General features: G+C 44.3%; 1 protein-coding gene and 1 long non-coding RNA gene across 2 annotated transcripts in view; one reads left to right on the forward strand and one right to left on the reverse strand.

Annotated features, from left to right (window-relative positions):
- Window positions 1–15,390, reverse strand: part of HIF1A (hypoxia inducible factor 1 subunit alpha) — a 29,955-nt gene extending 14,565 nt beyond the window's left edge. The window contains exons 1-2 of the mRNA XM_072865424.1: window positions 15,098–15,390; window positions 617–807 (exon numbers count right to left, since the gene is read on the reverse strand). Of these exons, the coding sequence (XP_072721525.1) occupies window positions 617–807; window positions 15,098–15,132 (226 nt within the window). The 5' untranslated portion in view covers window positions 15,133–15,390. The remainder of the gene's footprint in view (window positions 1–616; window positions 808–15,097) is intronic.
- On the forward strand, window positions 2,858–10,822 carry LOC140653380 (uncharacterized). The gene is made up of 3 exons (XR_012043104.1): window positions 2,858–2,915; window positions 3,021–3,123; window positions 10,588–10,822. It is a non-coding gene; the product is annotated as an uncharacterized lncRNA (long non-coding RNA).
- Window positions 15,391–16,517: the final 1,127 nt, after the last annotated feature.

Consider the following 16,517-nt stretch of genomic DNA (forward strand, 5'->3'; position numbering starts at 1 on the left):
TACTCCTCCCATATGGTATAGGTAGGCATGCATGAGTACAAATAACCAGTACAGCATCCATAGCATGCTATACAGACACTGGTTCATAAGCTAACTCAGATACTCCTGTAGTTGCATGGGAAGGTGTACTGCAGAGACAGACATATCCTCAGCTCACTTCACCTTCACAGGAGCACAAGTCACAAAAAAATTCCTTGCAGTTTACATTAAGGAGAAACACCTACAGTTAGCTAAGCCTGCCTTGCACCAACCACCTACAGTTTAGTAAAGCACAGTTGTAGCAACCAACTCTAGGGGAAAAAAGAGGGTTAAATGAAAGAAATTAACTTTGGGAGACGGGTCAAATAGCTGAGACTGAAAATGGCACTGTAGCTGTGATAAGCCGACTGGGATCATCAGAACAGAAAGGGAAAAACAAAGTCTGTTGAACAGTGGCCAGATTTTTCCTGTGCCATCACCAATAGCCTATTTATACTGTAAGGTCTTCCACTTTTCCATAGAAAGGATGCAACTATTAACGTATTTATTTATTTAACTGCTGACAGGTTTGAGAAATAGCTTCTTCCTCAGTATACCTCCAGTTCCTTTTCCAGATTCTGCTGTGTTATTCGCTTACCAGCATCTAGCAGCTTTCTCATACGCAAGTAGCTGATGGTCAGTCTCATAATGGATGCCTTGTCCAGGTGTGCGCTCACAGTGTGGGGCAGGGGCAGCTGATGAGCAAGCTCATAGAATACTTCCGATTCCTTGCTCCTTCGGCACCGGGCTGCATCTCTTGACTTCTCTTTTCTGCGTTCCGAGCTAATCCTATATAAACAAAGTTTGGGGTTAATACAGGAAACAGAGTTCTCTGTGCAAGTTAAATTTGAAACTAAGCTGTCCAGTAGCCAATGAACCAGTTATCAAAACTGAATAAATTAAAACCTCAATTTAAAAGTGTAAATGCAATTCTGTGTACAGAGTTCTGCCGTGGTTGGGCTCTGCCAGAAGTAAATTCAAATCCACAGAGCCTTCCAACAAGATCAGTTCTTCAAACAGACATCTACATACTCAGAACTGTTCCTGAAGTGCCTATCTCATACCTTGACTGCTGCCTCTCTAGCCTCCAAATCCTGTCTCCCTCCTCCTTCCTAACCCCTTAAGTCCATTCAAAATACTACAGCGTAAGTTGCTTCCAGCTTGATGCTTGAGTAGTACCATGAACACTCTCCAAGTTCTTCCCTTTTCACCATCCCTACAAAGTCCACCTAACAGGTCAGATAAGCAAGGATATTGACTTAGCATGAGGTGTCCTGCTTTTCAAGTGATCCAAGAAGTCCCTTCCCCAGCTCTCTTTCTCCAGTATAGCCCATTCCATAGTCTCCCCTATACTGGAAAACTCCAGCTGTTAAGAAGTTGCCTCATTCTCCTTCCATTGCCTCTGTCAGACTCGCCTCCCCCAGTACGCGTGAAGTAAAGGACAGCTCACTAAGATCAAGCACCGAAACGACCGAGACTCTTGGTCAGTCGGTAACGCAGATAATTCTCCCTTTCCCCAGTATCCACACCAGTTCACGTTTGTCTCATGCATCTGTCATGAGTTTTGAACTAAGGATTTTGAGACAGGAGCTCCAAATTTTTCTTACATTTGAAAAAGAATTCAATGCTACTGTGGTCCCCAAGGAAATTATGCTACTGCAGTTAAATGTGCTTTTATTTTTAAATGGACAATACAAAAGTATACAGTATTATTGTCCATATTTCTTTTTATAAATTTATGTCTTCTAAAGGCACCCTATCTTCATTTTGCATACATCTGAGATACAAAAGGCAGTTGCACTGATCTGTAGGATCCCCTTTTTTTCCATTGACTTTCATGTAAGTTGTAAGATATGCCTTACAACTTATAACAAAGGTAAAACATGTCTATAAACACTGCTTTTATAATTCAAAGTTGCATGCCTTTTAATGTCATCATAAAGAGATTAAGTGTCACTAGTTGACAAAGACAGAAAATAAACCACTGCATTATTTACTACCAACAGTTTAGGAATTACTTTTTTCAAATTTCACTAGATTTAAAAGTCACATACTACCACTGCAAATTCACGTTGCTAAGTCTGCAGATCTGTGCAAAAACACTTTTTAATTAGCACACATCTTGTGAGAGGTACCACAAATGACAGAGGAAAGCTATTCACAAGCTGATATTGCCTGGGAAATAACAAACCAGATTCAAAGCAAGCAGTCAAAGACATACCCAAAGGAACACGTTTTCACCTGATGTGCTACCCACAATAGCCAAAAACCTGCTTAGTTTGTGCAGAAATATGCAAGCAACAATACTATTAAGACTGATGTTGGAAGTATGAATGCCTTGAAACACGAAAGAAGTTTAATAAGCTCTGATAAAGACAAAGTAAGCCATCAGAATTTCTGCTGTGATAACCTTACTTTTTTCCAACTTAATAAAACTGTACAGCATCCCCATCCATCCCCACTCCCACCATCCTCTCCTCCTACCCCCTGCCACTGCCAGCAGAAGGAAGCACTAGAAGCTTGATTGTCAGAATCGTAAGTTTTACAAAAGCTAAGAATAGGATTATGTTTTCTCCTTTGGAGGCAAAATCATGCTACTAGATCACACAAATATTATTTCTATGTAATGAGAAACATTAATAAATCAACATAGTATTAATGGAGATCTTTTGGAAAACTAACTTATGGATATTATAGTAGTAAAAATTCTAGACATACAATAGTTCTATCTGTTTCTGTGAATATAAGCTTGTGTTCCTCAGAAGGGTAGCCTAAAATATCTGATAATATTTCCCATCTTGCAGATTTTTTCACATTCAATTTCCCTGTGACAACAGATGTTCCTGCTCTAGTCATGGATACCTTGGTCTGAGAAGCTTGAGGCTCCTGCCATACAGGTATATCCAGAAACAGCCATTACGAGAAGTCTGACCTTGAACAATACTGAAAAAAATATTTTAGCTATATAACCCGATTGATTAAACATTTCTTACTGAACACAGGCCTCAAGTACCTTTTCTCTTGGTGGAAAACTAAGGGTGGAGGTGAAAAACCATCTGGATTCTCTTTGTCCTCTTTCTTGGACCACAGATTTCACTGACAAAGGTAAAACAAGCAATTATGCTGCCTTAGACAGATTCACCTTTATACCTCTGATTTTTCTTTGTTAGCTGTTCATTCAAGATCCCCTCACCTGCAGAAATTTCCTCCTACAATAGAAACTCAAGGGAGAATTACTGGAAGTAATTGGTTTCCATCTGCCTAGATGCCTGCAGTTTTGTCACGGCTTCCTTTTCAACTGCAGACACTCTAAATTAAAAACCCCGTGCTTTGGCAATAATGCTGTGCACTTCAAGTCTTCAACCAAGAGATTAAAACAGACGCTAACCTCACCAGTTGCAATTTCAGCCCTTTCCCTTGTATTTTCTTTCTGAAAGCTTAATGCTCATGAAAATATTTCAGCTAGTTTCTAGATTTTTGCCTGGTTTTAGCACACTTAGCAGCGGACTTCAACATACACAGTCAAAACTTCTCACAACCATTGAATTATTAATTACCGACTGAAACGCTGCTCAAATCAAGCTCATAGTGCTTCTGTTAAAAATTAATCCTGGAGTAAGACAACCAAGTGCTGCCTGCTGGAGCACTGCCTGACTTTGGGATGGGCAAAACTCAAGGAAAAGTGCAATGCTGGTACCAACCGGTGCTGTCCGAGCGGCAGAGTCTCCTCTCCCTCTTACTAGGCATTTCCTTTCCATAAAGGCTACTACTGTAGATAGATATTTAAACTGTACAGCACAACAGTTTGCTATTTTTAACTGCTGTTTAAAACTAAGCTGTAACCAATCTGAGTAAAACCCAGCCATTTAAATAGGAAGATTAACTACCAGTTTCAAAGAGTGCTTCTTTAATGGATCAAATTAATAAGGAAAAGGTCTTTCACAAATGAGGTTTAATTACCAAGTGAAGTCAGAGTTGCCTCAACATGGGATGCCATCAAATAAAAAACAAAAAAGAAAAAAAAATCCTTTACTGTTGCAACTACTCTAAGCTTTGTTAGAGTTGCATAAAGTAAATGAAAAAAACACACAATCCGCATGTGTAGCTGCCCACAAATTTCTGCGTAGTCAATTAAACAATGTTGAATTCCTGTAAAGAAAACATCTTTAAGTGAGCTCTCTCTCAACTGGGGGGAAAAAAAGGGAGCTCAAGGAAGAGGACTTTAAACACCAAGATGTGAACTGCCACCAAATCCAGCTTAAATAAATTGTATCATTTAAGAGATTTTCAGAACTGTCCATGTGTAAAACTCATGGTCGTCTCAACAGAAATACCATTCTGTAGAGATAACAAGAACTTGAGCTCCATTTAAATCAAACCCTAAACTTAAGAGCTGTATTGCAACCTTCTGCTATCAGTCTTGCACAAAAGAAAAACACCTGAAGACTCAGAATAAAATCTCAGCTGAAGAGTGGATTATACGTGCAATGAAAATATCAGAAATGCCGGTGCTAGACAGGAAATTGCATACATTTTCAGGTATGATGTTTCCTGCACAATTTCAGTGCCAGACGTTCATTTCCATTTTGTATTTCTGCCATCAGAATACAGAAGCAGAGAGCAATCCAAAGCAGGTTATGCATGTAAAAGCAGGTTTTCCTGTATGTTGCTTTACTGGTGTTATTTAGTTTCTAGCCTTTCTCCCATTCTAACTTATTGTTTCTCTAATCAGGTAGATTTTGCCCTATAGGTGTTTTCAGTTCCCATGTAAAACAGCTATTGTGCATGTATTAATTAATCCAGGCTTATCTTTCTGGATCCAGGTTTTGAGAACATTCTAAAATAATAAGCATCTTCTGATAGCAATTCACATTTTTCTCTTTAGAATTGTTTTCTACAATCGAGTGGCTTTGTATTTATCGTGGTATCTATTCTTAAACAGTTTCACAGAAGTATACCGTGTGGAAACAATATAATCTAAATTAATAATATGCCTCAAATCTGGTAACATCTCATTATTGAACTAGTTTTCAGTTCTGCCATTAATTCCCATCATTTGCCAGCACAAGATTCACACTCAATACTTCAATGTTAGATACAACCTCTCTTCAGACTGTAAAACTAGCATGGGAAATACCTGGTGTAGAAATGGAGTCACAAAGACCACATCCACTATAACACAGCTTCAATTTTTCTTCATTACACAAAAAAAGCTGCAGCTATTACAGTACAATAATACATTAACAGTGTATGTCATCATGATGGTATTGGAACTTAGAAAGTAGACCTCTAAGTGGCCTTGTATTTAGCTTTTAAGGTTGAACTCATTCCTGCGGTTGGTACAAAACTTGGTCATCTTTTCATGGCTAGCCTAAACCAGATAATTCTGCCAGCACAGCTGTATGGGACAGAGGTGCAACTCCCAGTTTGGAGCCATACCCCAGCAGAACACCCTAACGCTGGTATCATTACAGCAGCATAACTAGCTGTGTTCATGGGGACTGTCTGAAGAGCTCAACCCCAGGCACGTCCATGCCGACCGCTCTCACCTACAGCACACCAAGAAAATACCGACCAGACACAAGCTTACTTAAAAGGCGCAGACTGCCAAAGAGTGTGTTATGACAGAGTTCTACTCTTTTGACTGTGCTGAATATGCAGCCATTCGTTTTTCTTCACTGTTTGTTAGATCTTTATTTTGTCCAGAGCTTCTAGCCACAATACTTAAATTATTCTTCCATGGAAAGAAGTCCCAGGCAAGCCCAGCGCTTAGCACAGAGAAACTAACACAGTGTAACTCAACTTCCCTAAAGACAATTTCATCTGAAAAATGGGTTTATAATGTAAAAGAACACTGCTCAAATCCAGTTATTTAAATATATGGTGAGCTAATGACGCAAGGATTCTTCCAAAGAAAAACAAAACAACCCACCAACCCCCCCCCAAAAAAAACCACAGAAGCCCCGTATCTTCCACCTGGCATAGATGGAGAACATGCCTGCTAGCTCCCTTATCCCCTTAAAAATACTTTTTAATTGAAGTTAATCAACCTCAGCTAGGAGCAACAGAGCTGTAGTGTTAACACTACCAAGCCTCGAGACCAACCCACACACGTTGCCCACATTGCCCAGTCGCAGGCAGCCCCGAAAGCCCCATTCCCTCTTGCCTCCCAGCCCAGCAGTAACACACTTGCTGGCCCGACCAGCAGCCGAGATGCAGCAGCCCAGACTCTTCCTCGCTCAGCAGGCAAACAATAAAACAGGTTACAAGTACGGGTAACTGGGTCCACTACAGTCGGTCTTGCGAGGGAGCCCCAATCTTTGCTGTTTAAAGATGAGAAAACCCAGGCAATGGGGTGGGGAGGAAAGGGGCCAGGGGACCAGCTTCATCTCGTGTGCTGGCTTACGGGGCTACTCGTTTCTGGTATCCAAACACTCCTCCCAATGGTGGGGGGAAAAGGCATTTCAGACTGCGCTCTCAAACATTTATTGCAAAGTCTGAATTTTCAGTTGAATAAGCAGGCTTTCCGGGAACTGTAATATATTTGCAAATTCACCATAAATTTTACTTTTTCCAAATTGGTTAGGAGGGGTGCTCCTTCTTTCTATAGCGGCATGACAGAATTAGTGCAATCTCTCAGCTACCAGTTCGCTATGAACTCGGGGTTACAGCTTTGCCTCTTCTTGCTTTGACATGATTTTCTTTTTAAGCATTATTGCTTTCGCCATTTATGGCCAATTTTATCTACCAGTTCGCCTTATTTTATAGTCTGTGCAGAGACTTCTTGTGAGGAAAATACCAAACAAACAAAAAACCCGACACCAGAATCTCATGTGTAATCACAAGCATGTGATTTTTCTAGAAGAAAGTCTTGCTCATTATGAATTAATGAACATCACAGCCCAGTCATCCAACTCAGGAAAAGAAATCAGAAATTCCTTGCATACAGCAAGAAAGATTAGCAGAGATTTAACTGCAGAAACTAGCATAATATCCAAGCAGAGACAACACCTCTGTATGTAAACTACTAAAATTCATTCCTTTTTATATTACCTTCTAACATAGCAATTTAAACCATTTTCTTTACATGAGGGTAGTTACAGGCATTTACCATAACTCGACTACCACCAAAAAAACCCTGACAAAACCCTAACAAATTAAGAGAGCAAGCGGGCAGTTCAGACGGAATTAGCTACAGCAGCACAAACGTTCCGAGTGAACGCTGAAACCCATTGCCATTTGCAAAATGATCAGGGGAAGAGGCAGCAAGAAGAGAATCCACTGAGCTACGCGTTAACTTAAAGTCTTACTATCAAGACCGTGAAGTCTATAAAAACAGCCATTTTACAGACAGGTAAATTATGGCACATAGGAGCCGGCAGCAGAGCCTGAAACTCCTGAAGCCAGCACAGGACCACACTGCTAAGATTATCTGTCACCTGGATTTGGCCTTGAACCAACCTGAAACCCCAACTACCCCCCCACTTAGAAAGCGTGAGTAAGAAAGTAAAAACTTCCAAAATTAGTATTTCTAATTCAGAACGTGGTGAAGTGATTCTGCTGTGTCTTACTACACAATGTAACCCACTGATGTTTTACCTTTGCATAGTAATTTACTGTTTTAAAATAGCCACACGGCATACAATGGTTGTTTGTAAGGAATTTCTAATTTTTTTCAACTGGGTTATTCAGTTTTTCCTAGAATACAGCTTTTTTTTCTTCTTTTAATTAACTGTGCTCTGCCCTTCAGGATGAAAGGTACATGGTAGTTAAATTGTGTTTATTATTACAGAAAAACCACAGTTATTCAAGAGAGATCTCTGTACATTGGGCTTGACAGAACTAGCCACTAAGTGCTCCCTTCCCTTCAGCCCTCCTGCTTTTGCTTCTACCAAGCTCACAAAAAAGATGCAAAACATATCCCCGAGATATCTGTCAGGCTCTCAGTTAACAATATTTTAGCTATGAACTAGTCTATCTTCAGACAGATGCAGACTCTTGATAAAGTAACTAATTTTAGTCTAAATCATGGCTTTAAAATATATCATTTATTTTACGTCATTGCATTCAGGTTTTCCAGACTGGTGGCTGGACATTTTCCCTCACTGCTTCCATCCAAGTTCTCATCCCTTCACCTCACATTTCTCAACTGGGTATTTTGTGATCAAAGGTTTTAAGAACTAAAAAAAAAAAAAACCAGAACAGAAGTGAGAGATATAAAATTTTATTTTTCTGTATGAATAAAGAACAAACAGATCCTCTAAGCAGTCAAGAAAAACACTTACAGCAATAGCTAGGACAAAAAGCCTGCTAAATACGTCAGCTCAACATTCAGTAGATGCAATAAGGTGCAAGGAAAAAGTCCTTTCTGAAGGACTGAGCACCAAATACTCCCATCCCCAGCTAAACCATGTAGAGCTTCTCATTTCTTTAACTTAGCTAGTAGAGGCTGCAGCCTTTATATTTGATACAGATCATTTCAAATCTTCTATTCCTTGGAGCATATTCCCATCTCTTCCAATGGATGTGAGCAGGGGGCAAACGTAAGGAGGTAAGCCTCTAGTAACTCTCTTTCTAGCATTAACAGCCCATTTACTATTCTCACTTGTGAGCAGCATGAAATGACTTCACAGAAGTGGGAGCCTTGGCCTCAAATTCTTTTGCTTCTTGAAATGCAAGAATTTTCATAAAGTAACACCAATCTGGTTTTGGTTTAGGATTGACAGTGAAACGACTCATTCTGGTAAACAAAATGGGTCATCTTTTTCAGGTAACACTTCCAGGATTATTACAAATTGAGTTGAAAAGGTTATTTAATAAGTTACTTGGTAAAACTTTCCACTATTGTAAATATAATATCATGGTTCAGTGCTTCTGATTGTTTCCTCAATTCTTCACTTGAACTTCAGGCTCTATTTTAAAGTAGTGAGTTACAAGATCTGTTGTAACATTTTTCCTCAAAATGCTGCGCAAGCATTCATTCACACCACACCAAATTAAACAGAAGCTGCACAGTGTCTCTCCTAACACACACAAAGTTTATTACATATTGGATATCTTTATGGAACGACTAATGGATCATCTTGAAGTACCAGTTCTTCAGTGCCAGCAGAGCCATTTCAAATGTCTTGGTACTAAAATATCTCAACATTTTTAAAGGCTACATTTTTGTACAAGTCCCAGTATTATCAGGCTTCAACAGAAAGAAGTGACAGATTATGCATACGATGAAACTCCTCTTTATCAATGCACTTACTCTGAGATCTTGGACCAAACCCCCCAGGCTGGTATGAACAGGCGTAGCTTCAACAAACCTGTGCTAATTTACATCAACTGAGGCTATGGCTCCACATCAAAGAACCCTAAAGTGTTCGTCACCTACATAAACTGTATTTAAAAAAATATATATGCTGGCATGTATTCACTTGGTTTCATGTTCATGTTTCTAATAATTTCAGAACTTAATTTTCATAGACACTTTTATTCTAAGCTAAATAGCAGAGATCTCAGTAGAGGAAAGCCTTAATAGCCTTCATATCCAATGGTAATTTGGAAACCTGTATCTTTCCTGAATTTTCAGTCATTAGTTAAAGTAAAAAGGCTCACCTTCTCTCCTGGGTCATTTTTGTAGTTCCCAATGTCATAAAACCCCCAAGTGTCTCCCATTTAGGAGCAGTACTCAGTGGAAAACTCAGATTCTCCTGCCTGCTCTTCTGCCTGCTATAATACAAAGGAGGTTTCTCAAGAGAGGCTCAAAATACTCAATCTTTCTCTAATTCAAAAGAGAAAGGGCTGTTATAACATGAAAAGATAATTAAGGTCCAAGTTCTTTCCATGCATTACCTAGGTGGTTTTTTTGAGGCATGTAAACACCTGCCTATATAACTGTGTATGTGAAGATAAAAGCAGCATTTGAGCTGATGACTTGTAATCTGGAACATTCCTTCCTTTTGGACATCAGCTAGCTAGAAACAGGTTACTGCGCCTTCTTGCTAAGGTTCTTTTGAGATTTGTTTTTGTTTTGAAGCTGTTTGTTTTTTAAAGAACACATATTGTAATCGGATCAATATTTGCATCTCCTTGAAAGAGCAGTATCATCAGGAAAATCTAGATGTTCTCATATACCACCACTGAACTTCCCCCCTGGGTTTACTTAACAATGCATACTCTACAATTATACAAGAATTATTTTGTTGGCATATCATAACACCAAACTCTTCAAGAATAAATTAAGATAATACTGCCAAATTCTCCTCTACTGTAAAAAAAATGAATACTCAAAAATCAGTGGTTTCTGTCAATGTCCTCTTTTAATACCAAAAATCTCACACGAACCTACATGAAATCCAGCCTTCTAAATTGGTGCAATACTACTATTGAACATGAACACACTCAAGAATCCATTGCGTTATGTAGGCTCAGCAAGAGTCTTCAAGGTTTCCAGATCAGAAGCACAGAAAAGTGAACATGCGCACTCTTAAGAAGGGTTTGGGTTTACACTGCAACACTGCTGACATTTGCTAGTGTTATTAATATTTATCAACTATTTTTTTTCCACTTCACCATCAGCAATCAGTGTCCTGGAAACAGCCTTATAAACTCCACGCATTATAGTTCAAGGATAGGGAGAAACAAAGGTCTACGGTTGCTTTCACAATGTGCAGAGGAGGAAGCAAGCACCTGTAAGTAAATGCATGCTGTTACATTGCTGACTGAAGTCTTACATATGATAGCAGGATGGTCTTCTCTGGCCTCTCTTCTAGCAGCAGTAGAAACACAGCATGCAACTGTGCTTCTCAGCTTCTCGAGGCTTACAAAGGACATACTTTAGCATGATCTTAGCCTAAGCTAAATAAGCCCTTGATAGACATTTCTGAGAAGAGAGAAACCAACCAGAAAATGGGGATGGCAATTAAATGAGGGAATAAGATGGACTATCCACTTCACACCTCCACCTTTAAACCAATAGTTGACTTAATTGCCAGACTTAAGTTGCTGATAACAGTATGCAGCTACATTTGTCCCCCCCCAAAAAAAAAAAATTGTCCAGGATGTGCCTTCAGAGACGCTGGATAGGAAAAGCATTTATACAGAAAGCAGAGTTGCTAAAAAAGCTTGAAAGTACTTGAAATAAAAACTTCTTACCATCCCATCACCCTGTTACAGACCACCTGACAACCCAGACCATCTGATCACATCTACACTAGACCTTTCTGCTAAGCGTGGACTGGTTGTTGGTATTTCAGGCATGCCAACCAAGAGACCCTCACTGCAGACTGGAGACACTATGTTCTAAAAGGGCAAAGCAAGTGTGACTGTAAACAAAACCCAGAAAACCCTCCTGCTGCTTCCATTAACATACTGCCAAATACTCAGACCTTCACTGATAAAAGGAAACCAAAGCACCAACAGCGCAAAACTGTGGAAAATGTCTGCAGTAGACAAATCCTTCACAGCTATTCTTCCCTGATTTTCAGTGCCTTGATAACGCGAAGGAAGGGCAGTAACACTACACTGTTGCCTTCATCTTTAGTGGGCACTGGAAAGCAACTTCTGATCACTTTTATTGAAGGAATTAAAAACTGTTACACATCTGAGGAAATGGCAAAGAACAGACAACACATGCACTACCACCAGGTAAGCCCTATGGCAAGGCAAACAATCCAGAAAAATCCAGAAAGCAGCAAAAACACTATTGTGTAAGCCAGACACCACTCTGCCCTCCCCGTACCTGCGGAGGGACTCTACAATAGATTTACTGAAAGATTTCTCCTCTTCTTACAACACGTAGAGAGGTACAGTTAGAGTATATACAAAAGGTTTTTGTATTCACTTTTGACTTTAGTAATGGTGGCTCAGTTCCACCAGCGTTGAAAGAAATTAACAGACAAAAAGCAGTGGCACTTGCAATCCTAGAGACCTCACACAGGTTTAAGGAAAACCAGCAGTAGCCACTGCCCCTCATAGCCAGCGACACAGGACCCAGGCTTCTCTAACAGATTTTGGAGCTGGACCTCAGTGGCAGAGATCCAGCAGCAAAACCCTGGTCTTTCAAATCATCCTCTTAGACACTAGATGTTAAGTTTCAAGTCCCAGGTCTGAGAAACTGAAAAGCTGAAGTTTTTCTGCAAGACACTCAAGTCAGGATGTTAAATTCAACTGTTTTATACCATCTTAAGACTCAGACTGAGCACTCAAGAAATCACTTTTTAAAATCCTTCCACTTCTCATTTTTGTTTAGCACCCATACCATTAAAAATATATATATATTTTATGCTAAAGTAAGGACTTAAAACAATCCAAGATTCATTTTTCTAGCGTATCTACCAGCTGCAAGCCACTACCAAAGTAACCAGTAACCCTAAATGGCTCATTTACTTAAGACAGTACAAGAATTACTCTGCTAATAGTGAAGCATCACATCACAGACCTGGGGAGAAACTTTTCATAGCATCAGCCATCTGTGCACTAGAGTCTGTTAGAAGAATATGGAGAAAAATCAGCATACTTCTCAACAAAAGCCTTAAATTTGAATCAAATCAAAGTCAATAAGCAAACAAAGCTCCCAACCACACTGTTTTACCCACTCCATGCACTGAGATAAACTCGCTCCTTGTAGCACATGAGGGAAAACCCAGGAGCACCTGAAAATGATACAGCTACTGAAGAAGAGCTAAAACCCAAATAACTCAATACCTAATCGTGTTGCTGATACTTGGTTTCTTACGGAATCTTTACCCCTGTATGTATATGAGAAGCTCAGGACTACATCAAATAATGGATTCAACAAACCAGTAAATGAATCCACACTTCTAGTTACTGTTATGACTAAATTTCACTTATGTAAGACTGAGACGCACAATTGGTCAAATTCTGTAATTTCTGCATCTCGCAGAATTTAAGCAAACAACAAGCTTCACTTTAACTATCAAGAACTAAACACTATCCAAATACAAGCACAGGGAGGGACAAGGAATAAAAGGATCTTAACACATGCCAGAATTGAGGTGCACTATATATACAATCAGCCAAAGTTTTATCATCAAAGAACAGGACTGGAAGGTCTTCTCCCTTAAACATATTCTGAACACGGTCACCATCAAACCTAAACCCTTCTAAAACAACCCAGGTTCTTGAGAAACACTTGATATTTTCAATAAGTTCTCTGGTGAGCTCATATCCTTCCTTTTTTGCTTAGCCATCTTTGCTCAACTGCGCATTCACAGCCCCCAGGATGAGCATACCACAGATACAGCTTTATGTTTTCAATTAAAAATGTACCCTACCACAGAAGTAATCTGAATATTCCTTACTGTTTTATCAGAAACATTCCCAACTTTGAACTCGGTCTACAGGAAACATAACACAACAATTTCTCTTTCTTAAGCCCTGCCTTTAGGAAGGAAGGATAAGCTTTGCATACTGATTCTTGCATTCTGAAGAAAGCAGATTACATCCAGGATAAGGAAATTGCAAAAAAAGTACCCAAGTGGGACAGAATGGTAAGTAAAAAGAATAACAAATGCTCGGAGGGACGAACGACACGACACACACACCACACCACACAAAACCAAAACAAAAAACCAGCAACAGAGAACAAGTCAAGTCTCAAACCCCCTTTCTAGACCTGCCACTAAATTAGGGCAGCAGAGAAAAGCACAGAATAATCATTTATCTTGCAACATTTTCTCCCAGGCTTCTCAATAGCCATTAGGTTTGAGTAGAAAAAACAAAGGTTACAGAATCGGTGCCACCCCCAGGTGCCCCACTGTACAGATTTCATTAGACTAAAAGCTGCTTCTCCCCCACCCCACCGCCTGCACCACCGCATCAACTCCAAATTATCACCGAGATGATACTGTCCTAGAGGTGAAGCGCTCCCTGTTCACCAGCCCAGCACAAAGCTCACCATCCATTTTAAAAGCCAGCCAGTCTCCTTTCCAACACAACTTACACGCTTTAATACTTACTACGTTTAACCTACTCGGATGACCCTTTAATACAAAAGCAGAGAAAATCCATCTTAAAAAAAAAAAAGTATCGATATCAATATAAACAAACGGTGCCTTCTGCAGATGGTGATTACGGCAATTAATCCCTCCACAAAGCGCGCCGGTGGAGCACCAACGCAGAAATCTGGTCACCCAAATACTCAAACTCCCCAACTTCAACATGTAACAAAGGCTTTTAAGGCTTTTATTTCCTCCTCCTAATTTGAGCTAACAATCCTTGGTGAATTATTCATACTCAACTCACATTGTCCAGCCGCCAACCCCCCCCCCCCCGGGTTTTGGGTTTGTTTTTTTTTTTTTTAAGCTTAATATTTCCAGATTCCAAACCGGCCCTCTTCTGCACACAACCTGAACACCACAGGCTCGGTGTGTTAATAAAGCACAATCAATTCCTACCCCCTCATTTTCAGAAGCAAAGGCAGCCCCCGGGGCGCTCCCCGGCACTGCTGCAGCTCGGCCGAAGCCAGGCGCTTCCCCCCGGCTCCCCTCACGACCTCCGCGAACACCCCTCGGCCCCGCCGCCAGCCCCTCGCCCGGCCCGGTTGTCTCGCTTTCGGCGCGCAGGCCGCCCGGGCGCGACGGCTGATGGCGCGGGGAGCGGGGCCCACGTATGCCCCACGGCCGCGCGGGGAGAAAACACGCCAGGCGCTCCCACCCGCAGACCCGAGCGCCACGCCAGGCCGGGCCGGCGGGACAGCTCCCGCCGCGGGAGAGGCGCCGCACCACACGGAGCCCCCCCGGCTGCGGGGCCCCGGCCCACTCCCCCCGCCGACAAAATGGCGACGTGGACGGTAGGGAGGAGGAGGAGGAGGAGGAATGAAAGAGCGAAGCGCTCCGCGGGCTGGGGGAGCGCGGGGCGGGAAGGGGGGGACGGAGGACGGGGAGGGGGCGGCGGTAACAAAGCGGGGGACGGCGGAGCGCCCGGGGGACGGCGCGGTGCCCGGCGGGGGGGGGGAAGCGGCCCCCGGGCCGGGCGAGCGGGGGGCGGGCAGCGCGCTGCCGGCGCGGGCCGAGCCCCGGCACGGCGGGCGGGCAGCTCGGGAGGCCGCGGCGTCAGCCGGCGGTACCTCTTCTTGTCGGTGACGCCGCCGGGGCTCTCCATGGCGGCGGGGTGGCTTCTCCTCCCGCCGGCTCCCTGGATGCGAGGCGGGCCGCTCCAATGGCCGCCACGGGGCGCGGGGAGATGGCGGCGCGGCCGGGAAGGGGCCGGGTCTGGGGCCGCGTGGGCTCAGAGCATCGGGGCAGGCTGCGGGGAGGTGCGGGCGGCGAAGAGCGCAGCGGCGGCGGTGGGCGGCGCGGGGCTGGGCGCGGAGAAGGAGGCGGCAGCGGGGGCGGGCGCGGCCGGCCCGAGCCCCGCGCTGCGCCAGTGAGGAGCGGCGGCGCGGCCCGGCCCCTCGGCCGGCGGGGTCAGCTGAGCGCTCAGCTGGGAGGGGGCCGGCGCCTCACGTGTGGCGCTGTGTGCGGGGCGGGACCGCCGCCACCCTGCCCCGGCGGGCTCGGCACCGCACGGCCCCGGGCCGAGCGCCCCCCGCATCCCGGTGCGCGGCCGGCACCGGGGGGCTCGCCCCAGCCGCGGTCCCCTGGTTTCACGCCGAGAAGCGAGGTGCGGAGCGTTAGAAAATCGCCAAAAATCAGCCCGCCGCCCCCGGAGCCCGCCGGCACGGCTGCACTTTTATGGGCAAATCGCCTATTTCTGTTATTTCAGTTTTGCTCGCAAGGAACTTTGTTTTCAGTGCTTGACTCCTTTCGCTTTCCCAAAGGTTTCGTAGTCCGAAACCCAGGACATTTCCAGTTAAAGAGTTCACAGCCTCATATTAACCAAGGGGAATGGACAACTGCTTCGCCGGGCGGCCCCGGAGGATAAGGCCCAGATAATTAAGCACCTTTCGAGCAAGTTTTACATCGTCGAAAGCCCCAGCGCCGAAAGGCAGAGCCGGCAGGCTGGACGGGGGCTGCGCGGAGGCACCGCGCCCCCGCTGCCTTCCCTCCCACCCAGGCAGGCCCGAACCCCGCCGGCCAAGCACCGGTTCAGGCTGGCGGGACGCGGGATCTCCGTCCGCAGCACCTCAGTCTCCGCCGGGGCGCGGGAGGGAGCGCCCCGGTCCCTTGCCGTGTCCCGGGGGCGGCGGGCGGGCGGCGCTAGGACCAGCGCGGCCCCGCGGCGGCGTTGCCCCGCGCTGCCCCTGCGCCACCCGCGGCCGCCGGGGGGCGCCAGAGAGCAGCCGGCGGGCGGGGCGGGGGGGGCCGCGGTCCGGCTGCTCCCTCCCGGCGCGGCCGAGGGTGGCGGGGCCGGGCCTCGCCGACAGCCCCAGGTGCCCCCTGGCAGCGCCCACCCCAGGGCTCTGGGGTCTCCTGCAAACCTTGGCTGGCCCTGGAGGCTCGTAAGGAGCGGCCGGACAGGGGACAGGGCCTGTGCCGGTCCAGGCCTAACCGGCAGGCCTGGCATAGGTGCAGTCACGCAGACGCTCGCGAGTGGCCCCTCAGATC

Source organism: Ciconia boyciana, chromosome 6, assembly GCF_034638445.1.
Source record: "Ciconia boyciana chromosome 6, ASM3463844v1, whole genome shotgun sequence".
Classification (NCBI taxonomy): domain Eukaryota; kingdom Metazoa; phylum Chordata; class Aves; order Ciconiiformes; family Ciconiidae; genus Ciconia; species Ciconia boyciana.